Here is a 26,770-nt window from a genome sequence, read left to right as displayed (position 1 = left end):
TGACCAACCTGCTGGCAAAGAGTCGGACAGGATCACGCACACATGTTGTCAGCCTCACTTTTTCAGAAGCGAGACTAAACTCAACACAATAAAGCTTCCCCCTTTTTTATGCAAGATGCCGCGTGTGATTTACAGAAAAAAAAAACAGCACGACAATAACATTTTCTCAATTAGAAAACTCTTGTGTGTTTACAGCAGACTGTTTCTTAATGACAGATTAATTAGTGGCTGCTTCCAGCAAAAGCAACCACCCCAAAACATGATCTCTATAGCGCATAAAGAAACAACATCATAATGGCTGTAAATAAAATGCTTCACTGGACTATAGACATGGAAAATATTGCACTACTATCTGCTCTTCATCACATACTGCAAAGAGCTGCATGGGAAGGGCTGATTTGAAAACTATATCAGAGTAAACATTTTTCTGTGTAAGCCACGGTAACAGGTCACGGATAGGAAGGTATCAGTGTTAAACATCCAAACAGAGGAAACCCATTGGGTCCCTAAACCAATTGGTACGGAAATACGCACTGAGGTGGCAGGTGTCTGATGAAGAGAGAGTCAAAGCACAGCTAGTCATTTTCATAAGTGCCAGACAGAAGGCACCTTCTTATAATGCAACGTGAGATTGTCACAGTGAGTGTTGCTACTGGAAGTAAGGCTGGACTGGCAAAAAATCCACAGTGTCTTTTTGCAAAAAGGGACACTATTAGGTTGATGGTTTCCCTGTCTTGAAGGTGGATCCTCCTTACTTCTGATTTTCAAATCATAACAGTTAACAGATCCCTAGATTGGACAGTTTTAAAGAGGAGTAAATGTTGTAATTCCCAAACAGATAAGGAAACTGGGGCACACAAGAAGGATTTGAGCAAGGACATTTAGCAAGTCGGCAATAATGAAGGGCCTGTACCTGGTAGCTTATGCCAAAACCTTGTCTTCTACATTTATATTCTCTACCTTTTTATTATAATGGTCATCTGCAGGCTCAGGACAGGGATCATACATAAGAAGGGATGCAGGATTCATCGTTTGCAGGTACTCATTAACGGATCGATGGGTTAAAAGTGGTACAGCGTTGGAGAAATGGATGAAAAACCCTTTGTAAGCATTGCTTGTTAAAAATAAACAAGGAATCAATGCAAATATGTCAAAATGTATAAAAAGTGAGCTAGTTTTGAAATTAGATCTGTTTACATTAGATGAGAGTTATGGCTGTAGCATGACATGAATATTTCATTCTACAATTTTTCCTTAAAACACTTATTTTCCCCTCCAAAAAGAAAGACCTCTCCACAACCTCTCCAAAGAGCAAGACCTCTAAATGCCACCTGCAAGAAAATCCTGGGTGAAAACATCCAAAGTAATAGCCTCCTCTGTGAATATAAATACAAGAATTTAACAAATGCTGGGACCCTATGAGAAATAGGCAATATATACAGGTAATATTTATTTTCACTGCCAGTGATGAGAAACTTCAGAAGTTAAGAGGATGTATTTATATTTCCTGTTCCATGCTTTCTATCTAAAAAACGTCTTGGGTTAGATACTTGGGAATCCGCATGAAAGCATGCTGCTCAGAGGTTTGAATTTTACTTTCAGTGATTGTCCATTCTTGTTCTCCAGCAGGACAGTAATCCATGGAGCACCTTATTTTAGTAAGGGAATACAGTGTTTTGAACTCTCTCACATTCCTGCTTGCTCTTTTCTTTACTTACACCCAAGCAGTGGCTGAAGCTGTGCCAGGGGAAACAGCAGCTGCGGAAGAGCATCATGCAATGAATATTTTGAAGAACTGAAATAGCACAGAAACATGCTACCGCACATTGGCATCTTGTATGGAGCCACACCATACCTCATCTGCTGGCACAGCAGCCACTGATGAAAATATCTGTAGTAAAACTTCTTAAGTACATTACTTGAATTTTGGTTGGTTGGTTTGTTTTTTTTTTTGGTGATTTCTTGTTATTTTCCTGCAGACTTACTCTTTCTTTCACCTACTGTGAACTGTACATATATGAATGCCCTTGCATATAGACATGTAAGTATCTTGTTCACAGTATGCCATTATTTTGTGTAATTGCTTCATATTACCCTCCCTTTCTTTTGACAGTTGTGTGGGACAAAGATGAAGGGATTAAGAAAATCGTTATCATGGTGAAATAGAGACAGCAGGATTTCATAGATGGGAAGGGCACAAAAAAAGGCTATGCTTGGGTCCATCAAATAGCCTTAATTTATCCCTTCAGCATCTATGTCCATGTGATAAAGACCCAAATTAATTTACTGATCAAATTAAAATAGTCTGTGAAGCCTGCACTGTAAGCCACAAAACATAAGGTATTTGTTTAAAAAAACCTGAAATGCAGTAAAGACCATTAAAAACAACAGTTCATTTGTTCAGCCCCAGTGAATGGGTTTAACTTTTTTAAAGTGAAGTGTAAAAGTCATGCCATACTTGGAGATGTCATCACCTGTTTACATCCATCTCCCAAACAGTAGGCACTGTGACTGGCTATTTCTAAAGCTGCACACACAAGTAAATTACAGCAAGGTGGTACCGACTGACCTGGCAGTGTAAGATGGTTTGCCGAGGAACTCAAGCTTGGTAAGTCAGCTGAACGTCGAGCTGGACCTTTAAAAAGAAAGAGTAATTTCAGCAGAGATGGATGAACAGTAGTCCCACCAGCCATGAAAATGCTGTTTGTAGTGCTGCTACCACTACAAGGTGTTTGTTGTCTTCTTTCTGCCATTTCTTATCCATGGTCTTAACTGAGGCTAACTGGGAAAGTAGCCAGACTTCTGGGGACATTTCCATCTAAAGGAGTCAATATCAAACATATCTTTCTTCTTTTTATCACTTACCTGGTTGGGTGGAGATACCCAAGTTATTGATTCTGGAAGTTTCACATTCTTGAGTTTGAGACCTACAAACTATTGCCAGATCTCAGACAGCTTTCCCTTCAGCTGCTTCCGTGTGCTCACAAAAGTGTCAATTGCCAGTTTTATTGCCCGACATGGTCTGAAGGCAGTTACACAGCACTCACCTTGCTTCTGTTGTGGTTCAGCAAGCGGCTGGCATCACTTTGGGAACCACTGGTTGGTAACTACTCCAGACATATATGTCACTGGCTCTACGTGCCAGAGAAAAGACTCTGATACTGTGTTTGCAAGCAGAGGTGAGTCACCCAAATCAGATGCCTTTTCCAAACCATCTTTTCTCCCTTCTTGCTTATGTGGCAGTCAGTATTTTTGATTTGAAAATCAACTACATCAACACCCTCAATATCTAACAGAAACTGGGAGCTTGGATTCATCTCTACTTGCACTGGACTGGAGGTACATGCAGATTCAAACCAAACTGGTAAGATATAAGAATACAAGCCAGTACAGTGGTGAGCACATTGCATTTTCTTCAGGAAATCAATACCAGTGAACCTCCCAGAGAGGAAATGAGTGAAATAAAACTGGAATTTCAGGTGAAAGGGAATGCACAAAGCCTTTCACACTTGTATTGAACATCTGTGAATGTCACATCCTCCTTAGACAGAAAGGCTTGGCCTCTGTCACTCTTTATCATGATTTTTATCTTTTTAAGGAAAAGATCAAATAGAAAGCTAGCAGCAGTACAGGAAAATTCTGGTCATTACTTGTGTGATGTGATGATGACTGCACAGACACCACTCGAGTCTACCTGTGGAATAAGACAGTTCATAGAATGTGCTACATAGAGATGTGGTGAAAGGAGGTCTACAAGCAATACGGCAGCACAGGACACCAGCCCTGTGGGATTGATACTCATGCTCCAACGGGCTCAGAAAAAAAAAAAAAAAAAAAAACCAAAAAAAAAAACCACATGAGCAAGTGTTTCAGTGGGCATGAGTGTGGTGTGCTGTTGTTGGTTTAAATGCTCTTATGGACTGTGATTTCAGTCAAAAGAGAAATGGAGAAAGATGAGGTTGACGTGTCTAATCCCTAAACAGGTAGAGGTTTACCTCAAGGTCCTTAAATAAGCTGTTTGAATTCTCTACCTCAATTTCCTTGTCTTCAGAAACCATGTAATGCCACTAACTCCTCCTCACAGGGCCAAGTGGTGAGCAGTGACTGCTGTCCAAGCAATGTTCCTGCTGCACTTAGGAAAAAAAGGTGAGTTGAGCACTGGAAAGCAAATGGCAAGTGCCATTCCTGGATCAGATGTACAAAACGCCAGAACAAAATGAACCCTTCTACAACTTTAATTCAAATGGAGCGGAGACCTCATTGTTTTTATTTGGTAACAGGATGAACATACATGGACTCAGTTACAGAAAAACTGGAATGTTGAAAAATGTTTATACATTTAGAGACCACAAGCCTCTTCTTTCAAATAAGGGACTAACAATAAATACATATTGTTCAAGATTATTCTCAAATCAGTTGATAATTCTTGGCATTACACGGCATCACTCATTTCAGTTTCGCTTTTTTTTTCTCCTTTTGAGTCTTAAGAAACCATTTTTTTTCCCCCCCATTACCCTACCCACCCAGTCCCAGGAGCAAACTTGCATTCAGTTTTGCTTTCTGCATGTATTTTAACTTGATTTCTACCCCCTGGTACAAAATAGGGTATGAACCTGCCTCTCTCTTCTTTGAAAAATGTTAGAGAACAGGTGTATGTTGTTTATTTTAGTTCCGTTCAAAAAAAGACATCTCCATTATCAGTTCTGCTAATATAAACATACTCTGAAGTTTATGTTCAATTTCATACATAGAATTCCCTGCAGAATGCCATCTGAGAAAAGGTTATTTTACAAGACCAAGATCCTTGAATTTGGTTAATTTCCCCTTATCCTTCCTGCCAATAAGTTTAATGTTTCTTAACTTTATTTAGGACCTGTCACTGTAGGGGTAACCACAAGAGCAGTGAAATCTACTGTCACAGACAAGCCACAATATCCAGCCTTCCTCCCTGCTGAAGGTAGTCAGTGCGCTAAGGTACGACTTTGACTGAAGCGCCTACAAGAAGTAGCATCATCAGAATGAAGACAGATACATAGTCTTGTTTAAACACATTGTGGTGGAAGCAGCTCCTACCACAGTAAAGGAAGACAGTGCCACCCTGATGCATTGGCTTTACACAGACCACCCTGCACGTAATTAGCTGTATAAGTTTCAGTTATTTAATCTTTGGCCCCAGATGCTGCGGAGGGACCAGCAGGACTTCGCATGCAACTTCCTTTGATTTCAGTGCAACTGAAAGAGTGACCAGGCCCGAGGTGTTATTTCGGTCTAAGCTGATGTCACAAATGCAATGGCTTTTGTCTATTGGGGAAGAAGAGGGAGGAGAAAAGGGAAGGGAAATATTCCTGTGAGAATCTGGGCCTGTAGACAACCAGAAGGGCTGGTAAAAACCCAACCAGAACCCTACAATAAAAATAGCAAATATTTAAAAAAATTGCATATAAAAGTGTATAAAAATATCATCCAAGCAAGAAGAAAAGGAAAATGCTCAATCTGTCATTTTACTGCTAGGTTTTATCACTAGAAAACCCCAATGGCCATAAGTAATTTTGTTTGATAAATGTACTCCTACAACCACCAGCAGAGACAACAGGATTACGTATATTCCTCCTACCACTGGATAGCTTCTAAAATTGGGGTGTTACGAGTACACAGCCATTGACACATACACAACAGGAAGAAATCAAAAGAATACAAAATGTCAAGAGTGTGCTGTGAGGCTCGTGAGTGAACGCTGTCGTGCACTTAGGTATGAGGGTAAATAAATTCACTGAAACTGAGCTTCAGGTCCTCAGCCAGTTTGCCAGGAAGTAACTCTATTTTTCTTCTATCTGGTGGTCAAGTCACTGGAGCAGGGAGAGCTGATGCCTCAAAGACAGGCATGTGTCCCAGTCCTGCTCAGGTACAGATGAGAACCCTCTGTGCTTGCTGGGGATCAAAAGGGACATTGCAGCAACACAAAGGCAGTCTCAGCAAGTGGAAATGCATGGCCAGCATTTCATTTTAAAATAAAATAATAGCAATAGCCACCTGCCCTGCTCCTGCTTTGATCACAGCAATCAGATAGGGAAAGGGTTGTCTGGGATTGCAAGACTTGTCTGCTGTGGAAGCAGGGGGAGCACCACATTAGGATGCACACCTGACACTAAACCGAGACTGGAGCAGGTCTGCTCATGCTGTGGATAACACAAGCGGGATAAACCCCTGCACCTACTTCAGAGGGAGCTGAATTTATGCTTTCAAATGTGAAAGCATGTTTTTCTCCCTCCCTTCTACCTGGCCAGCACTGATGTCCTGGAGTGATTTGCACAATCAGTGCCGCTGGGCTCCTTCTCGTCTTCAGCCAGGGTGTTCCTGCTTTTGAGTGCTGATGTGCAGACACTGCCAGCACAGCTCCGAGATCAGCACCGGTTCACACATGTGAAAACACAGGACTGCTCTGTTGCTTTTAATTATTGGGTCAGGTGATGAATTAAAAAACACTAAAAGAAAAGGACTTGATTATGCTGTCATTTGCTGAGTATAAGTGGCTAACATATGATATGGATCATCAGAGGATGATGAGTTTCATTATCATAAAATGAAATGTGAGGGAAAAGGAGTAAATAAGAAATATTTAAATAAGAAATACTTAAAATCAGCCCATGAGATCCTGGAGATAGAGTAGTTTATTCTAGTTGAAGGAAAATAAAAAGTACTGTCCTTGTTAGGTTGCATTATTTCTAATTTGAATAGATTATTGTGCTTTCTAATTAAAAGCCATGTTTTTCTAATTAAAAGCCACTGTAGAATCTGCAAGGACTAACAGCAGAAGTATTTGCATTTAGCATTTGCATTTAGCTAGGTGATGTCATGGACCTTCTGATTACAAAGCAGCACAGCACTACCAGCTATCTAGTTCGAAATATTTTTGCTTCCAGACCGAGCTTGTGAGACTTTGTAAGTACATATGCAAACATTTGCATATTCAAATGGTAGTTTGCAAAAACACCACCATACACTATTCTTCTCTGGCATAAACAACTACATTTTGGAAAGTTTTTCTCCAATCACAAAATTCATGCTTGAAAAAGAAACATTGAGAAAATGGAATTTGCCTCCTTCATTCACTCGTCAGGAACCAGGCTCCCAAATTCCAAATTCATTCTGGTGCTGAAAATCCTACTGTATTAACACATAGTGTGTTTACATCAGCTGGAGCTACACAAAAGGCTTCACTTTTAGATCAGCATCAGTCTACCTAGATTGACTACTCTGAAATATGTTTTAAGTCTAAAAATGCAAAATTTATATTTTTAATCTACCTAATTTACCATCAGCAAAAAAAAAAAAAAAAGTTGACTTCTGGCATCTTTTTTCGCAAACATGGAAAACATTAGTGATACCCATGAAAAAATAAATTGTGTAGTATGTAAGGAAAGCTGGTTGACTAAGCATTTTGAGAGGGTGCATCACAGGTTTTTACATTAAAAAAAAATAGAAAATAAACAAATCCCTTTTTTCACCTGTGTGAACAGTCCTTTTATGTTGCCACAGAAATGCATGGTTCAAATCACCAACGGAGTGCAGCCCAGAGAACTGTCACCCTTTGAGGCATTTAAATAATGAACACGATAAAAACATACTGCTTGCTTTTTTTTTTTTTTTTTTAATTTATAGTGTGCCCAGGAGTTCAAGCCCTACGTCACCATGAGTCAAAGGTCTGCTAATTCCCTGAACACAAGTCCCAGCTAAAGGAAAAAACACTGACAGGGGTACTTGCAATAGTATCCCTCCCTGTTTGAAGGGGGTAAAGTGCCTGGATTCTCCCTCTCAAGTTACACAACAGTTTCTGGGAAGCAGAAGATGCCTGGTGCTCTTCCGGCAAGGCAGAGCTTTCTTACAGCACTAGCAGTGCCATGGCTTCAGTGCAGAGGCTGAAGAGTGCCGTCTTTATCACACAGCTGCCCAGCTGTGCCACCCTCCGTAAGATCCACTCTAGCACCAGAAAACCCCTTTATGCCTACTCGTGGATGCTCCCAAATAATTTTGCAGAATTTCAGCATGAGGCCAGTGGTATGGGCCCTATATTCGAAAAATTTCTGGCTTATTCAATGCTTGTATAATCTTACTGAGGATGGAAAAGGAAGGCATCTGAAAACATGATTTGTATACATCTGCGGAAAGTTAGGTAAGGATGTAAAACCAGAAATCCTTTCTCATTCTTTATAAACATAGGTAATTTGCTGACAAACACCTAATACTTTCCCACTTTTTATTTTGTTTCCTTTCATGGAATAAAATAAGAGAATGTATTCTGTATTTTTTTAATTTGTTTATTATTTTTTTTACACAATTGCACAGTGGCTGATCTCTAGTTTAACTGGGAGGTGTCTAAACATACCATTCCTTGGCTCACAATGCACTAGCACAATGCTGCAGAGTGTTCCAGGGAGGTGGGGGAACAGAGTAAGTGAATGTAGGTGTGATCGTGAGAGGGGACACTGCGATAAATGCTTTCATCTGGCCTAGTCTCTTTGTAGGATTTCAATTTCTAGATTTCACTTTCACTTTATATATCTCCAACCTAATAGATTTCATGGGGATTTTTTTTAACATAACAGCAAAAAATTCTAAAAAATGCTAATAATCCACTGTAGCTTATTCAAATAATCTTAAAAGAGCAGGAGAATGTGAGAGCTAGCTGTGACTGCCTGTATATTGCAAAACATTTCGCTGCATACCTGTGTGCTGAGATCAGTAACTTCAACTACAGCATTTCTTCTAGAAAGGCAGCTCTGATCTGCAGTCCCCAAGAGATGGCAAATCCACCACTTCCCTTATTAGCTCCTGCCTGTGGTGAATAACCCTAACAATTGAGAAAAAAACATTTTCCAGTCTGATTTCACACCTTTGTGCCAGTGCAAGAGAAACAAGAACTGAATCATTGTGAATTAAGCAGTCTAGCTTTGGTGTCTGAAAGAAGTCACTCCCGGAAAGAAAGAAAATATATATCAGAAGCAGATGAAGAAATAGATTTAGGTTTATTATTATTATTCTACTGTGCATAATCTAAGGCATCTTTAGTCACTGTACATTAGGTAAAGGTAACTTTAAAAATATTGACTAAATCATCCTGCATCTCTGACCAAACACTCGGTGAGCGTATGTTCCCCCTGACTTCAGGGAGAAGTCTGACTAAGCAGGGACTGAGTCACCACTGCGGTATTTAGTTCTGCATTATTGATATTTCATCAAAGTGCCTTCAAAGAGCCTGGCCAGAGCTGGAAGTCATATTCTACCACTCTTACTGGGGCAGAATGCGGATGTAGGGGAGGAAAGGGGCGGTGGGAAAGTGCTATCTGGTGACATAGCCCTCTCCGCCTGTCACACAACACTGAGCATGCTTGGCACTGACTGCAGGGCCTCCCAGCATCCCACTTTCCTCAGAAAATCTACCCCAGAGCTACCACTGAATCAGGAGCTCACGAATGGGAACACTATGTGCCCTTATATTTATTTTATTTAAATGAGCTGGTTCAGTGAAGCCAACTGTGAGTTCTAAGAACTGCGAGAGTTATTTTTGTACTTCTGCCTTCTGAAAACGTGTGATTGAAGTGCAACCTTTTCACAGCATGAACCTAATCTAAATCTCTGGCTTTGAACAAACTCAAACTCTGGTGTCCAAAAAAAGAACTCAAAATGTCTCTAGCCTCAATAATCAAAATCCCAGATACAAACACTCCTGAGTGAGAAGGTATTCACGTTTATATGTGGATTTAGGCTGAGCTCACTGCTGTGATTTTTGCTAGTGTCATGGGAAGCTCGTTCCTGTACGTGCACAGTTTAAGCAGGAACAAAGACCCAAGCTCTAATATAGGCTGGTGGTAAAGTCCTGTGCTTTTGAACATGAAAAGGAAACATCAAAGATGTATCTTCCTAAGCCAATGTTTTGCTTGTTCTCTACATAGCAAAGAGCCATGACAGCAAAAAAATAAAATACATATATGACTAACGCAGCAGGATCTCATCCTGAACAAAAAGGAGTTAGGCAAAAAACAGTTGTATGTGTATGTATGTGTCTTGATTTCCTCATAGACAGGTAAAATGACTTACAACTAACTGGATCCCTACCAAGATCCCAAGCTAGAAAACCACTTACATACATGGTTGATATTTCTCATAGAAAGATACCTTCCTGAATCAAGGCCTGAGCGAGTTAGTTTTTAACATTTCTTCTTTACAATGGGCCAAAATGATGTCTGCTTACCACGTGTCTAACTCTACTGGATGAGACAGTTTTATCCACCAACTCCAGCAGTGTATTTAGGACACACTTTTTCATTTTGGTTTTGTCCGTCCACAGTTCTCCAGCAACACTTTTCCTTTTCTTTGGCCTGTCCATTTAGTCAGTGATGAAAGAAAGACCCCACTGCCCTTCTTCTCTTAGATCTTCAGGTCAGACAAACAGTGGTTACTAGCAGCCCATGAACAAATGTGGGAAGCAACTCATTAACTGTAACCTCAAGTGAAGGCAGGCACATCAAGCCGTACATCAGTACACGCTCTCAGAGTCCGACAACAAAATTTGCCCCAAGGCAATATCACTCTCATTGATTATTCCTTTCCTATTACTAACTGCAAAAACAGAACAAAATCAAGGATTGAGCAAGTCTGCCTGCTGTTTAGAAACAAAAACTTTTTGCTATCATTGCATTATCTGGGAAAGACATCAAATCCTAACAATTGGTCAAATGACTCTACAAATTCACCATTCTTATTAATAAAATCTTCTACGGCAAGGGTAAAACTGATGTCAAATACCATCTACCAGCAATTGGAAAAGGCTCTTGGGGAACAGAAAAAGAGTAGAAGTGTAGTATTATGTAGTGTTATGTAGTATTTTTTTTTAACATTCTTTTGCATCATCCTAATTTTGGTTTCACAAGCTGAGACATAGCAAAGGGCAATACTGGCTTTTGAAGATGACTCTCATCTATTTGCTTGACTGTCCAGAAAAACGAAACCATTTGCATCAGGAAATCACCACTTGTTTTTTTTTAACAAAAAAAAATTCCCAAAACAACAACAAATGCACACATACACAAACAAACAAACAAAAATAAAACTGACCCAAAAAACCAAGGCCCCCACCCTAGAACCCAGAGTCATTAGCTGTTAAGTAGCCAGTGGGAGGAGGAGTGTTTTGAAAGTTGTTTAACGCCTTCCCCAGAAACTGGTCTTTGCGGAAGGAGGAGGAGAACAGGAATGAAGAAGCTCAGCTAAAATGATGAAAGAAATTTGCAGTCTCTTTTTAAATATATTTTTACTCTTCTGTATCTGGAAAAAAAAAAAAGAAAAAGAATAGTGTCAAATGCTGCCTTTCTCCCCTTTGTCCAAGGAGCAGGTAATCTGGGAAAGAAAAAGAAAGGTATCAGTTTAGACAGCCTCATTTCCTCCAAGTAGTGCAGCTTTGCTTACCTGTTGAAAGGTTGCAAGGTGAGGCGCACCAAAGCAATATCTCTTACCGGGTTGACTGGAAATATCATTCTGTCCTACACAAAGTAAAATCCATTGCTTTCTCACTAATTCAGTGGGAATTCAACCTTTGGCTTCAATGGCATCAGGTAACAGAATCCAGCATGCTTAGACCAAGAGATCCCATTAGGTTTCTTTGCTGTAGGGCTCTCTGATCACCCTTGCTCACTAGCTCTTTCAGGACCTTTTTGCTCATGAAGGCAACGATCTTGCACATGTGGTTTGAGGTGAAGAGAAGAAAATGTTCCAAACACAAAAGAGCCTTTTAAAAGCCTTTTTTTTCCCGAAAGAGCTTGCAATGAAAAGTACAGCCTTATGTATGTATGGATAGCTGTCTGAGATGTAACAAAATACGTGCATTTTACAATCTGCTTGACCACTCTGTCAAACATTTATAATCCCTTGGCCTCAAAATTAGGCTATATTTGACTAACATTACCCTGAATGCACAAATATTACTGTTTTCTATGTAGCTATATCACAAATGAATCTTCAGAATGAACAGATCTCCTTGAGGAAGAAACGTAGACAACAAACTTTTTTCTTTAATTCTAGTGAAAGAGGATGGTTTCTAATGAAAGAGGACACTCGATCCAACTCTCCTCATACCCTCCTCAAGAAATCCTCTGGAAAAGCTTCCAACAGGAATATTTTACTCTATACTGGCCATTCCAGACAGTTATCTGAATATGCCTGGCACTCTGCTTAGCAACTGTTATTCTGACAATGCTTATGTCGGCAGAGTTTGAAAGTGCAGTTGAAACAATCTCTCAGCCAAGGAGATGCAGCCCAAGGAGAGATTAATTTATTGTAAGGCTGGGCATATCTCAGAAGATGTGATTAAATCAGAATCTCTTTGGATCCTTTCAGAAAACCAGTTTCTTTTGCCTTCAATAATATACTGGTTTTTGGCCTTTTTTTTTTTTAAGTAGTATTTGGGCAAAGGAAAAAAAATGACTGGCAAAATAAAGATCTAAAGCTTTGCTGCTGGACTGCATTATCTCTGATGAATGTATAGCAGTGGCTGCACAGATCTGTTAGTGAGCTGGTATCATTTTCTTCTACTCTGTAGTTAGCAGGGGGACTCTTCCTTTCAGGATGATCCCCTGTAAGTTGCTACAATATCTTGCTCACTGGTGCAAATCTAAGACACTGTGGTAAAGAATTAGGCTTTCAGCATTTCCTTGGATTTATTTTGACGGAATTGTCACATTCCCAGCAATATTGACAGCATAATCTACAATGGGCAATAGTAACAGCTATAACAATAGTACTCCACTTCCTTAATGTCTCCCATCTAAGAAGTTCAGCCTGATTTACTGTTATTAACAGGATCATAACAATCCAATTAGCCACATTTTAAAGAGAAAATACTGACCCAGAAGGCAGAGTAATCATTTGGGAAATGTCCATTAACTGGACTAAATTACATCTTTGAGTAGTCATTATTTCTGAAGCTCTTAAATGATTTGCTGAAGCACGCCAGGAAACTGAGAGCTCGAAGTACCACCCAACATGATCTCCCCTTCCTATGCCATCCATACTCACAAGACTGTTGACTCCTCCCGTCCCCATTAGTGAAACAAGGGAAAATGCAATGTTTGGGTTTTTTTTCTCCAGACTCTAGAAGTTCCCTGCAGAGAACTGAGTCATATATTGCTTTTCTGCTTCAGTTAGCCACATGATGAGCTCCAATGAGAATATTCTGGTACAGCATTTCCTTTAAATTGTTTTTCTGCTTGGTGGATGAGATATGTTGGTTTCCTAGCCGAATTTCCCTTTGGATACAATATAGCTTCCCTACAACTACCTTAACCTTGGATGTGATTCAGCCTCTTTCTCATTTCAGCACAACAGATCCAGTGCAAATATTAGTACATATCAACAGAGGTAACTGAAAGAGGAAAAAGAATGAACATACAGCGCTCAGTACACAGGAAGATTTTAAGTAGTTCACTTGGCATATATTGAATCTTATTATCCGAAATAGCCTCATCTGAATGCACATCTCAGTCCCTTCAGTGTCGCTGAGGAGTGTACATTGTTTGTTAAGGTTGAGTATTGGCCCTCCCCTCGATTACTAACGCAAATACCAGTGAATTCTACAGCTCTTGATGTGATACCAGCACCCACTGTGAGGAGTCTACTTCTGCTATCGCCTTGCAGTTCTATTACGGCATTTTTAACGTGTGCTCCCTGGACTATGAATCTATATTTACTATGTTACTATACAGTCTGATGTACTGAAGTGAAAATGCACTGTGGTTTGTCTTTTCCTTCACACAGAATTACTCAGTGTACAGTTGTATCCATACAGCAAGGAAGCAGGCCATCAGTTTTGCACAATCAGTGATTAATCTCACACATTTTCCTCTCTTTTTGTGATAAAACAAATGTTGTGGAGTCCAAGGCCTTACAAGAACTTCCCGTTTTAACAGTTGGCATTTATTATGCCTGTCTAATACAAATTTTCACAATCTGCTACCCAGTTGGAGAACAGGAACAGAGCCCCAGAGGCATTTAGACTGAGGTGAGAGTTTAGACTGACTCAAAAACTACACCTGTTCTGTAATGACTAATGCTCCTCACCAAGCATAAATCACAGGCGTGATGCTGGTTGTACCAGCTGGAAGTGGAGAGCTGACCTATTCTAGCACCACTTCTGAAGATGGCCGGCTCCACTGATAGAGCCAAATGCCTGCCCTTTTCCTCCATCCTTTCCTCCCTAGCTGTCAAAAGCACAGCACCGCCCGGAGATGGCTCAGGACACCTCCTCACGACCTCCAGTGCTGGGCCAGACTGTCAGGACAAGACCAAGCCCTATGGTTTTCAGATTGCATTTAAAAGAAAACTCTGCTATTTTCTCTCCTAAAAAAATTAAATGCTGACTACAGACTCCACGACAGTGTGATGTGGAATAATGACTTCAAGGGCAGGGTTTTCTTCACAAACTACCTAGGTTGTTTGGCACTCCCTGTTGATGAAAGTGTTTCTGAGGTTACTGCATAGTCCCTGTTGCCTCTGCTCAAATATACAGTCCTTCAGCATTATAACCATACTTAAATATGAAGGAAACACAAGATGACAGCACAATTATCCAGGATTACACACTCAAACTTTCTTTCTAAGTAGATTGTGCTAACCTTGCAGTTCACTTGTGAAAAAGTAGTGTTTAGCATGAGCAAATCTCATTTTCTTAGCATGCTGCATGGGCAATTCCACAGTACGGGAGAACTCCACCACACCACCAAGTGACATTGCCCTTGAGGTATTACTATCCCAAGAAATTTTTTAGTTAGAGTTTTAATACACAGAAAAAGAAGAGAGCTTCAGTTCACCATATGCATTCAGTACATCCCTTATTGAGCTCCCTATAGTGATGTTTCTTTCATGCTTTTATGATGTAAAATTATAAAGATATCAACAAAAAAAAAACCCCAATATACAACTATATTTTTTTTATTTTGTATATTTTATTCTTGAAAATTCAGGGGAAAAAAATGAATCCTAGAGGTTTTCTCATTTCTACTAAAATCAGATTCTCTTGTCACACCCCAAGAACTATGGGTGTAATACAGTCAGTGTTACAAACTAACATAAACAGCAGATATCAGAAGAGTTGCACTTGAAGGGAAGTTGAATACACAAAGTTTATGCACACTGTAGCTCTTCAGCCTGAAAAAGGAGAGTTGCAGGAAGAATCTAATAAAAGGTAAACGAAATGTTGCGTGGTGCTAAGAATATGAATAGGGAATAATTACTCACTGTTTCTCACAGTCCAAGAAGGGGGTTATAAAATGAAATTATCAAGCAGTAAATTTGAAACCAATAAAAAGATGTGATTTTTCACCTAATGCCTAAATGCATTTTGAATTGTGTTGTTTCAGTGCCTAGCACACAAAAGAGTATCAGGGTTCAAGAGATAATCAGATAAAGTAATGGAAGAAAAATCCATCAGAGGCTATTCAAGTCAAAGATTTGACCTCTGCTCTAGCTCTCTGGAAGACAGAAAGGTGTATGGGGGAGGCATTGCTCTGGTTTTATTCTTTGTTCATTAAGATGTTATTAGATGTTGTCAGGTAGGTGATGGAAAGCTAAAGGGACTTTTGGTCTGACCTAACATGGTTGTTCAAGTCTTCCCAAGAAAACTGACATGGTGTTTGAAAGTAGGCTCTACCCTCACTTATTAAAAGCTTAGACTTTTCACGATATTCCAAACTCTGCTCTTCCCCAGCAATCTGCTCTGTCCAGGCACTGGGTGAAATGACAACAGAAATGACAAATTGTTGTATGACAATTGATATCATAAAACAATTATGGCTGATGCAGTGCACAATAAGGGGAAATTATAGTCTGAGTAAATGTGTCTCCGATAACCCAAAATCCAAAAGGTAGTTATCCTTCCTACTACAAATGATGGAAGTTTTTGCAGCTACTGGGGCAGATTGCTAAATTTTCCACTTTTAATTCATTTTGTTGACTCACTCAGCATCTTGCAGGAGTGACCTACAATTTTGTAAGCTTATTCCCAAAAGCCTGAGTATTCCTTGTCTCCCCTGAGTGCTCAGCCATACATGTCTCCATCTGAAAAGCACAGTTAAAACTACTTCTAGTGCTCAGAATAAAATGAAGATGTTTAAAATCTCAGTGCTCAGTTCTCAGTACTGGATGATCTTATCTCCTATTAAAGCCATTGGAAAGCCTTGTCAAAGAAAATTAAGACCATGAAGAAATACATTCTGCATATTTATGCTATTCTGCTGCTTCTGTTGCACCAGAGATGAATGAGGCCTAAGAAACAAAGTAAGGAAGATCAGTGAAGTAAAGAAGAAAATATGCACGATAAGTTAATTCTTCTCGATTATCTGTCTTTTTAATGGATGAGAAATTTTAGAGCGATTATTTTTTCCAAAGAAAACAGAATGTTACTTGAAGGTGCCTGCATCCTGTTTAAAGCCAGGGAAAACAAGAATAAATGCTGTTAGGAAAAAGTTTTTAATACTTGTTTTGTAACTGAATTTAAATACCATCATTTTAATTTAGCAGACAACCCCAGTGCTTAACATTCATTTTGCTAGGAGGAGAAATGACATTAGCATAGAAGGTATTCTGATTTGTGAGCTTTGGCACATAATTATCCCTAAATCATTCATGACATCAAACAATTTCTAGTCCTTTTCACACTGATGTGGAGTTTCATGTTTGCTTGACAGCTTGTATTACACTTGACCTGAGATCACATCAGTGATGGAAGAAAGAGATTAGCTTTGTTTTAATATGTTGTTTACTTACAAGCATATTATGGAAAAACATAAGAGCAGAGAAAAACACAATCAATACGCTGGCAAAAGTTTGGTTACACCAAATAATGTTTGAGTTTCCTGAGTAAAGTATGTATGAAAGAAATTAGATACTTATTACGAAAAGTCACCTACAGGAATAAGTGTGAAAGCTTATTCTATATTTGATAAACATAATTCAAAGCTCTGAACATGTCTGGGGTAAAAGCTAGATCATGGTTTTCATAAAGAGCTGTTCTGTCGTAGATGGAAATGAAAACTCCAGTGCTTTTCAAGGCACAAAATGGATGAGGGGCCATAGGCAGAAGGATAATCAAAGCCAATAAGGTTTTCAGCAAAATATACAAATTAGAATTTTGTAATTAGCACTGGGCAAATAATTGCCTCTTTGATTGACTAAACTGAAAAATTAGGATAATGCTTAGCTCTGGGTCAGACAGAAGTAATTGTGTTTTTTTCTCTCATGGCAAAAATGATTGGAGTGAGTTTTTTTGGTGGGAGAAGGGTGGAGAGGAAATGAAAGATCAAGCTGAGCTTTTCCTCTAACTCAAAAAAAAAAAAACCCACTTTTATTTTTAGCATTTACTTAAAGTTGGTTAAAAAACATCACTTCAAAGCAAAAAAATCTCATCTGGATTTTTTTCCGTGCATCTTTAGTATTTGATAATGACTTGATTTGAATTAGACTTAAATTCCTGAATATTTTAGCCTGACTTTCAACTAATATCACTTGCTGGTTTTCTTCTTCCACATTTACTATTGCCTCCGAGTCCCAGGTTTTGACATTAAGAATGCTGCAAAGCAGCAGTTTAGAAGGAGAGAAAATAATGAATTGCCTAGTGATTAATGGTAGTAAGTAGTAAAGATTACTACTACAGTATGAGTTTCAGAAAACTAACCTGTAAATCAACTAACTCTCTCTTCTCTTTGTCCAGCTTCTGTGGACTCAATGGTACAGAACTGCAGACTGAGCAGGCTGAGGGGACTGATGTTCCTTTTGTCTCTGCACCCAGGGAGAGACCAGGCAGCAGGTCCAGCACACACAGCAAAGGGCATGAAGGTACCCATCAAGCACCCAGTTGGCAATTTGTGGAGTGCAGTCTCCATACAAGCAGCAGGGACATCCTAACTAGATCAGGTTGCTCAGAGCCCTGTCCAACCTGACCTTGAATGTTTCCAGGGATGGGGTTTGTATCTATCATAGAATCATAGAATCATTATGGTTGGAAAAGATCTCCAAGATCATCAAGTCCAACCATCAACCCAACATCACCATGCCTACTAAACCATGTCCCGAAGTGCCACGTCTACACATTTTTGAATGCTTCCAGAGACGGTGACTCCAGCACTGAATGCAGTACTTGAGGTGTGGCCTCACCAATGCCAAGTACAGAGGCATGATCACTTCCATTGCTGGCCACACTGTTCCTGATACAAGCCAGGATGCTGTTGGCCTTCTTGGTCACCTGGGCATACCGCTGGCTCATATTCAGTCAGGTGCCAACCAGCATCCCCAGGTCCCTTTCCGCCTGGCAGCTTTCCAGCCGCTCTTCCCAAGCCAGTAGTGTTGCATGGGGTTGTTGTGACCCAAGCGCAGGACCCGGCACTTAGTCATGTTAAACCTTACAAAATTGACCTCACCCCATCAATCCAGCCTGATCCCTTTGCAGATCCCTTTGCAGAGCCTTCCTACCCTCGAGCAGATTGACACTCCCACCGACACTAGCCATAAAATTCAGCCATTTAGTCCTGTACAAAGCCCAATAAGTTCAGTTTAAAACACCTACCCACACCTCTTGGCTCTTCTCCCGTATAAAGCCCTGCATCAACAACTGCAATGGGTTTATCAGGAAGTGAATATGCCCTGGGCAAGCACACGTAGTTCAACAGGCTAGTATTGAGCTAGCCTTGCTCACTCACAGCCTATTATCCTAAATAGGCTAACGAGGACTGTAACAGAAGCAAGGTTACAGATCCACTCCCTGACTGGTGCAACACAATGGCTGATGGTGCAAAATCAGGGAGGAATTTCTGCACTGTACTGCATAAGTTACACATTCCTCCATGCCTCTACGACCATGGGCATTACCCCTGAGAAGCAATGCAACCATATCTCTGAGCAGAACTGTATTTAAAGGACCAAATGTAACCTCCAAAAATGTTCCACTAAATTTAACTACTAAAAAAAAAACCAAAGCACTGAATTACCTACAGTGATTTTTTTTCACCATGCACTTGAAATGAATATTCCAGATATTCACTTAAATCTGAAATCAAGCCAAGTGCCATTCCCAGTTTTTAAACTTGTCACACATTCTGTGACTTCACAAAAGGTAGAAGCAAAAAGCAACCAGGCATCTTAAGAATTTTCTAACTACCCTGTATGGCCTGAACAATAAAAAGCAGGCTAAAAAAGAGATACATTAAAGTCTCAAAGGAAAGCCAGGTGCTTTCCATAAGATTTACATATATACACGCACAAAACTGACAAATTGCAAAATCATCTGCATAATTATACAAGGTACCTTTCTACATATTCCCCATATTCTCATCGAGCATGTATGCCATGGTGATGTAATGTTCCTGAGGTCAGGATGCTAACGATGTATTTTGCATTTAGCCTCAAAGATCACATCACATCATGTTGATCTTCCTTTTGATATTAAAACTGCATAAAAACCTTCTTCAGAATGCATCCCTCTGTGCAAATTCCAGCTTGCCTCAGGTGCCACTTGCTAAATTAGACATACTTATTTTTTTTTCAAAAAAGCACAAGAAGGATTTTAAAAAGCACAGAAGCTTTTTTCCCCTCCAGTTATCCTATATTGCACTACTATGGAGCAATTGTTCAGCAGAGATAAATTATGGTGAAATATGTCTTTTTGGATAGCAAAAGACCTTCATGCTTTCAAGCAAACTTTTCCAGAAGGTATCAGTACAATGCTTTCTGATTTCTAACTTGGGGCAATAACCTTGAATGTAATTCAAATAACAGGCCATAAAAAGAAGTAAGAAAAGGAAGGAAATTGTCTTTAGAAGTAATCTTAGACTATTGTAATTCCAATTTGCTTCTTCTGCCAGATTCTGACATATAATATCAAGAGCACTATCAAGCAGCAAGGAGGAATCCAATGTATTTGCCTTACAAACTGAAAGGGGCTTTTTGGTTCTGACAATAATGAAGAAATCAGCCTATCTTTTGGAATAGAAATAGAAATGGCACCATTAATTATATGGCCTGAAATTTAACTTTTTACTTCTCTCAAGAAGACACAGACAAATGCTGTTCATTTACATGCTTGAGTAACTTCTTTTAAAACCACACTGGCATTATGCAGATTACATGAGCAGGGTTTTGTCAGAAGTCATCCACTTTAGTGTTCATTGCTATGTAGTGGTATTGGCTAGACTGACACACATGAAAACCGTATCTGCAGAAGGCTGCAAAGACATACAGTTCTTAAGTGGTTGAACAGCCATACAAAAAGCTGCATTCTGCTTAAATGAAGCTGGGAAGAATCTTGTTAATTCAACTCTGGGATAATTGTGCAGCCATCATCATGGCTTCTTCACACCACCATGTTCCTGTACCAAAGGCATTCCCAGATGACAACATCATGTGCCAGCTACTCTGACACTTGATTTTTGGAGACTACTGGGACAGAAAGAAATCAAGCCCCTGTACTTTACCTTTGCAATCAGGGAGTTTTCTACTTGCTATTCAAGGAATGATTGTCAAGAAAAATTAAGACAAAAAAGGCAGCTTTACAAGTTGGCAGTGGAATGTATAGAAGACACAGGAAAGGCTTTTAGCTACTGTTAAGCAACAGTACAACTTAACAAAATTGAAATAAAGTAAGTTAAAACCTCAATTTCAGGTAAGCCTGTTAATGGATTCTCCACAGAATCTGTATATTTAAATGGCTACATATTGTATTCTATTATATTCTATTACATTATATTATATTAACTATATTATATTCTATTCTGTTGCACTGCTGTTGCACTGCATAGAGAAACGTATTATTGAAACCATGACCTGTACAAAATGCAGGGTTACGATTTGACCACGAGGTGGGAGCATTGCTCATCACACACACGCAGGGCACAGTAGGCTTTGTATGTACTAGCTGTTCAAGACATAAATATCCTGTACATTTCTGCGCTATAACCCACAAACGTGCATGTTACCACTAGAATAATAAGTTCCCAGGGCAAATATTTATATAAAAAAAACCTTTTAATTGTCTGTAATTGCTAGCAGAAAAAAAAAAAAAGAATATTAAAAAAAAAAGTGTTTTGGTCCCCAGAACAAAGCTCCACTGAAAACTGTATTAACATTGCAGAGTCTTTTCCCAGTAGGAAAAAAAATGAGGAAATGATAGAGATAACCTGTGAAAGTGATAATCATAGAACAGTCTGGGTTGGAACGGACCTTCAAAGGTCATCTAGTCTAACCCCCCTGCAAGGAGCAGGGACATCTCCAACTAGATCCAGTTGCTCAGAGCCTCATCCAACCTGGCCTTGAATGTTCCAGGGATGGGGCATCTATCACTTCTCTGGGTAATCTATTCCAGTGTTTCACCACCCTCATCATAAAAAAATTTCTTCTTTATATCTACTCTGAAATGAGGAAAAATAATTTTGTCATTTTTTGTCAGTTTTGTGAGCAGAAAAAAATTGCAAAAAATAAAGTTTGTGAATGTAGATAAAATTATTTCCATGTGACTGCTTACAATTTTCCATTCAAAGTGTTGAAAAGCAACTATTTCACATGGTAAAATCAAGTTTTCCAAAATGGTTTAATAATGTTCTATCCCAGAAGAAACATTTGATGAACTACGTGTTCTGATGATGTCTCTGATAGGACTGTGCCTTTCTGTGGGAAATGTCAGCCCCATATCTGTTTTCTTGGAATTGCAAAAAAAAGGCAGTACTGAGTAACAAGCAGTATCTCCCACAGAAAAAAAAAAAAAAAAGTAATATGAAGTATAGATTAACATGAGAAGGAGACTAGCCTATGTTCAAGAGATTCACATAGGATTTTGAAGCAGTTAAGACAGAAATCTCAGGCATGACTACAGCTTACATAGCTGTCCTCAAGATAGCTTTAAAATAGTTAGCTTTGGTATGGATAGACTTAGTGACATGAAGCTCTGGCTAGATACATACGTAGTCCCTTGCTGTCTCAGTGATCCTGATCCCTGTTTCTGAAGGCATGTCCACTTAACTATTTTTGGGTAACTTCAAAGTATCTCTGACACAGAAGCTACATTTCACACCTGTAACTACAGCGTAGCCATGCAGCTTCAATGTCTTTGTGTCCATATGGAATAGTTATTCAATGTGTCCCTGGCCACTTAGTTCCCCATATAGTAGAAGGATAAATGTATTAGAAACATTCTGGCGTGCATGTATTCCCGTAATAAGATACTACAATAACTTCCTTTGCATATGCTCAAAAAGCAACTTGAACACAGTTCCTGCAAAGATTTAGGCAATAAAGCAGCTTTCTTCTCTGGGTGCAGGATGCCTGTGCAGTAGGACAGGGCAGCAGACTGACCTCAGTTGGGTGCAGGGCTCTAGCGGATACCAGTGGGTGGTGGTGAGAAAGCTGAAGCCCTCATGGTAAGTAGACACAAATGGGCACTTGTTTAATACAAATACACACCAGCTACATACTGAACAGAGAGGCTGTGAAACCCAAGTACCTTTGACCCTGCAAAAAGTTCACGCTGAGTTTCACCCACCAGCAAACTACATGTGGTGAGTGCACTATAGCTGTAAACCTCAATCTTTCTAACTCCCCCACATAATCTTTTTTTTTCCAGCATGTAATAGACCACGTACAGGCATGTGAGAAAGCATATGTTAGGGTAAACATTTCAGTAGTTTGCAAACAGCTATGTATTATCCATGGATAACGTTCCTTTCTCCACATCCCTCACGTGGTTAGTAAGGAGATTTGCTCTGGACTGAGTAACGGGCAGAACAAGCTGTGCAGTATTTGTCAGAACATAAGTGCCACCCTAGCACTTTCCCTTCTAAGGCACATCATTCACAATTTTTCTCCTGAGTTCTATCAATGAGATTGTTAGCTATAATCTGTCTCTACAGCATCTGAACGAAAAACATTCAGCCTACAAATTGTGCTTGCATGGTTACAGTTACTTATTCACTGTAATCAACTGGTCTAATGGCTTTGGTCTTTTCCCTAAGGGGATGAGCAGAACACTTTCTCACAGGAGAACAAACAAACATTAAATAACTAACACCATACAAAGATTAGCAACTTGCAAATAAATGAATTCACACCCTCACTCTTCAAGTCAGCACAAAACATTCACTTCTTGGTCCTCCAGACCAACTAAATAGCTGCCCCTAATCTTTCCCAGACCTTGTCCTGGTTTCAGGTAGAATAGAGTTAATTTTCTTCCTAGTAGCTGGTATAGGGCTGTGTTTTGGATTTAGTATGAGAAGAATGTTGATAACACACTGATGTTTTAGCTGTTGCTAAGTAGTGCTTACACTAAGTCAAGGACTTTTCAGCTTATCATGCTCTGCCAACAAGAAGGTTGGAGGTGGACAAGAAGCTGGGAGGGGGCACAGCCAGGAGAGTTGACCCAAACTGGCCAAAGGGATATTCCCTACCATATGATGTCATGCTCTGCATATAAAATGAGGGGAATTGGCTGGGGGACATTGATCACTGCTCAGGGACTGGCTAGGCGTCATTTGGCAGGTGGTGAGTGGTTGCATCAACTTGATTGTCTTGGGTTTTGTTTCACTCTCTTTTTGTTGTTTTCATTTTCACTGTTATTATTACTACTATTATTATTATTTTATTTTATTTCAACCATTAAACTGTTATCTTGAGCTACACGTTTTCTTACTTTTACCTTTCCGAGTCTCTCCCCTATCCCACTGAGGAGGGGGAAGGTGAGTGAGCAGCTGCATGGTGCTTAGTCACCAGCTGGGGTTAAACCACAACAGACCTTGAGAGGGCAGGCCTTCAAATGCACTGTGGTCCTCAAATTCAGGGATTCCCAGGTCTACTCTCTTGGCTGGGCTGATACTCCCAAGTCCTTATAAAGAAGCCTAGTCTTTCTGCGTCCACCTGATCCTGCCAGGGCTGCATCCTTCCAGCACTGCCACTTCTCAGCCGTCACCCACTGCAGTGGGGAGAGTAGTCATTCTGCCCATTAATTCTTCTGGGTTCTTGATAGCTACATACAGCACTGCACATACTCATGGACATCCCAAGAGTTGCATGTTGTTTGAGTATTTATGTTTAATTTCTACATGACTGCAGAAAGAGTTGTGAATGGTACTTGTTCAAGACTGTTTTCCTGACAGACACTTAACTCAAGTGTGTAAATAATATGACCTCTTAACAAAATAATTGAATTTTCCTAAACAACTGTTGCTAAGAGGCCTCTTTAAAAAAAAGTACATATTTATGTGTTTGAAATTAATACATGCTTCTAGATGAATTTTTCTACATTTTTAGTTGAGGTATCATATTTGCTTCTTATTTATTACTTTGCTAGAGGAACAGGAATTCTAAGTAATTTCTTAAAAGGAAGCAATAAAAGAAAACACAGTATCATTCTAAACTGCAGTACTTACAATGAGGTTGTCTTTCTTGACCATCAAAACAAAGTACTGTATTATTTACATTTAGGAATAGCTGTGTTTCAGTGGATTTCACTGGGACATATGCAAAGAAAATGCTACCTCTAATATTTACTTCCGTTTATTTTGCTACCTAATACTTTAGTAATGACTTTTGGAGTAACGTGGGTTCAGATACTATCTCAGAGCCCTGTGGTACATGGCTGAGGAAGTGCAAAAAAATGTAAACATGCCCTAGACCTTACAGCTGTTTTTCCACTTTGCTGAGGCTAATAAAACATCTGTGGACCTCTCCACTAGGCTCAGACTTGTTTGAAATTATTTCCAGATGCCCAAGAAACCGGCCTATGGCTTGGGGTTGCTTCAGTTCAAAAATGTTTCAGCAACATCCCTTTTCGATAGCATTCTTAATAGGATCTCTATGCTGATGTGCCCACTCCTGCTCGCTTCCCACACCTGTGGCTTGACAGCTTTTGGCAAATTCCCCCTCAGACAATTAAGTGAGGAAAGCTTTGTGTTTGTATTGGTGTAGTATAACATGCAATCATGAAAAACACGGACATTTTGTGCAGGTTTTTTCTTAGTTCTGTTTTTTTTTTCATCTCCCATGCAGCCTGTCCTAACAGAGAGCAGAATGTGGCCCAAAGAAAGTCAGAAGGATAGAACCCAGCAAATCTGCAAATTCCTATTAAGCAACTCTAATAATCCAGAATTTTTTTTCCAGGCACTGCACAAAAATTGATAGATAAGGCTCGCCAACAAAACAACTAAGTGGTGCTAGGTATTATGTGAAAGGGATGATTTTCTCCCAGAATGCCCCAATGGCTTTTGTCAACCTTAATGACTGTTTCTGTTAAGTCTGTTTCTGGTTACCATACAATTTGTTGGTTTTACAATAAACTGTGGATGTTAAGGAAACAATAGATTGCATACAAAAATGGGTGACAAAATGTAATAAAATGTTGTCCTTACCATCTGTTTTCTTTGATTCATCCCCCACACTAGACTGATCTTTTTTGTCCAACTTATTGTCTTCCTTTAATTCACCTAGAAAGAAGCAATAAGAAACTCTATGAGCATTTTAATGCAGACTGCAATTTATTAATGCCTGTAACTCAATCAAATTGCAACAACCAAAGGAAATGCTTCTTAGGAGAAAAGGTCTGAATTCACAAGGAACTGGATTAACACATTTTTATAGAATAAAGCACCAGATAAAATTTATCCAACTCCTACAGAAAATCAAGCTTTACAACCTACTTTTAAATTTATTCAAATTGTTAACACCTCTTTAAGTGCACATGCAAACTCATACTCCCTCAGGTTGTATGTAAGCCATTAAAAACCTAAGCATAACCTTCATTTCAAAATCAGGACTCTGAAACATTTATGCTTTTAAAAGACTAAGACCTTGCAAGACTTCATCATAAGTCTTTGCATTAAAGAACCACCTTAGATATCCCAGATGGTCCTACATAATTTTGTCTTACTTTCTCTTACCATTTTCCTTCATCACAGATTCATTTGGGTTGGTCCTTTGATGATGGTATCAGGGAGCAAACAATCATCCTAGCATTGATGACTGGATTGAGAGTCTATAGTCAACCAGGAAAGCAAGGCCAAGAGCAATGGTTGATGCAGAATGAAAATGGCAACTTGAAGCCAGGAAGGTTAACCAGAATCATTCTCATTTTCTGTCCTCTACTACTCATACAGCAGAGCACATCTGACCTTCCCAAACCATCCCTTCATTGAATGAGAATGCCAAATGCAAGATCAAATGAAAGATAACTTATAGGGAGAACTCTACCAGAACAGGGCTCTTTCAGCTGCAGGTTCCAAACAACAGCAAAGAAGGTGTCCTTCCTTCAAGCATCCAGAGAAGCAACAGCAGACTGCCCAGATGGCAGCAGGCAGCTTGTTCTTTCCCCCGGAGGAGCAGCAGTGATTTTGTGACCCACATCTCAATGCAAAAAGCTGTAAAAGTTTCACTTAAGAATTTTGTAAATGTGAAATATGTTACAGGGCTGTATTAAAGTAAAGCTTATTACATTTGTATTACTACAAATGTAATAGTATTTTTGTATACTATATATAGTATAGTGTAGTATTTTTGTTACTTTCATTACTTTACAGCCTCTGGATCAAAATTATAGGTGTTAAAGAGGATCTGATCTGGCTTCAAAATAGTCATGGCCAATGGATACTTATTTTTGAAGCAGCTCAAAAAAAAGAGAAATTGTAGAGAAGCAGTTTCTCTCTCCTCCACGTTGTGCTCTAACCACTATATTTGTTTTTCTTGGATGACAGAGAATTGA

General features: G+C 39.4%; 1 protein-coding gene across 6 annotated transcripts in view; it reads right to left on the bottom strand.

Annotated features, from left to right (window-relative positions):
- PDE1C (phosphodiesterase 1C) overlaps positions 1 to 26,770 on the bottom strand; it is a 215,521-nt gene that overhangs the window by 8,043 nt on the left and 180,708 nt on the right. For 4 of the 6 annotated variants that reach the window (XM_086743003.1, XM_086743002.1, XM_086743004.1 and 1 more), the window contains 2 exons: positions 25,425 to 25,499; positions 2,570 to 2,635 (listed from right to left, as the gene is read on the bottom strand). In XM_086743003.1, coding sequence (XP_086599129.1) covers positions 2,570 to 2,635; positions 25,425 to 25,499 — 141 coding nt within the window. Of the gene's footprint in view, positions 1 to 1,954; positions 2,001 to 2,569; positions 2,636 to 11,014; positions 11,320 to 25,424; positions 25,500 to 26,770 lie in introns of those variants that run through there. The other 2 variants (XM_086743006.1, XM_086743007.1) reach the window with 2 other exon arrangements.

The sequence above is a fragment of the Chlamydotis macqueenii genome, chromosome 2 (assembly GCF_036417535.1).
Source record: "Chlamydotis macqueenii isolate bChlMac1 chromosome 2, bChlMac1.mat, whole genome shotgun sequence".
Taxonomy (NCBI): Eukaryota; Metazoa; Chordata; class Aves; order Otidiformes; family Otididae; genus Chlamydotis; species Chlamydotis macqueenii.
Note: the sequence above shows the minus strand (reverse complement) of the source record. Positions and strands in the feature narration are given on the sequence as shown.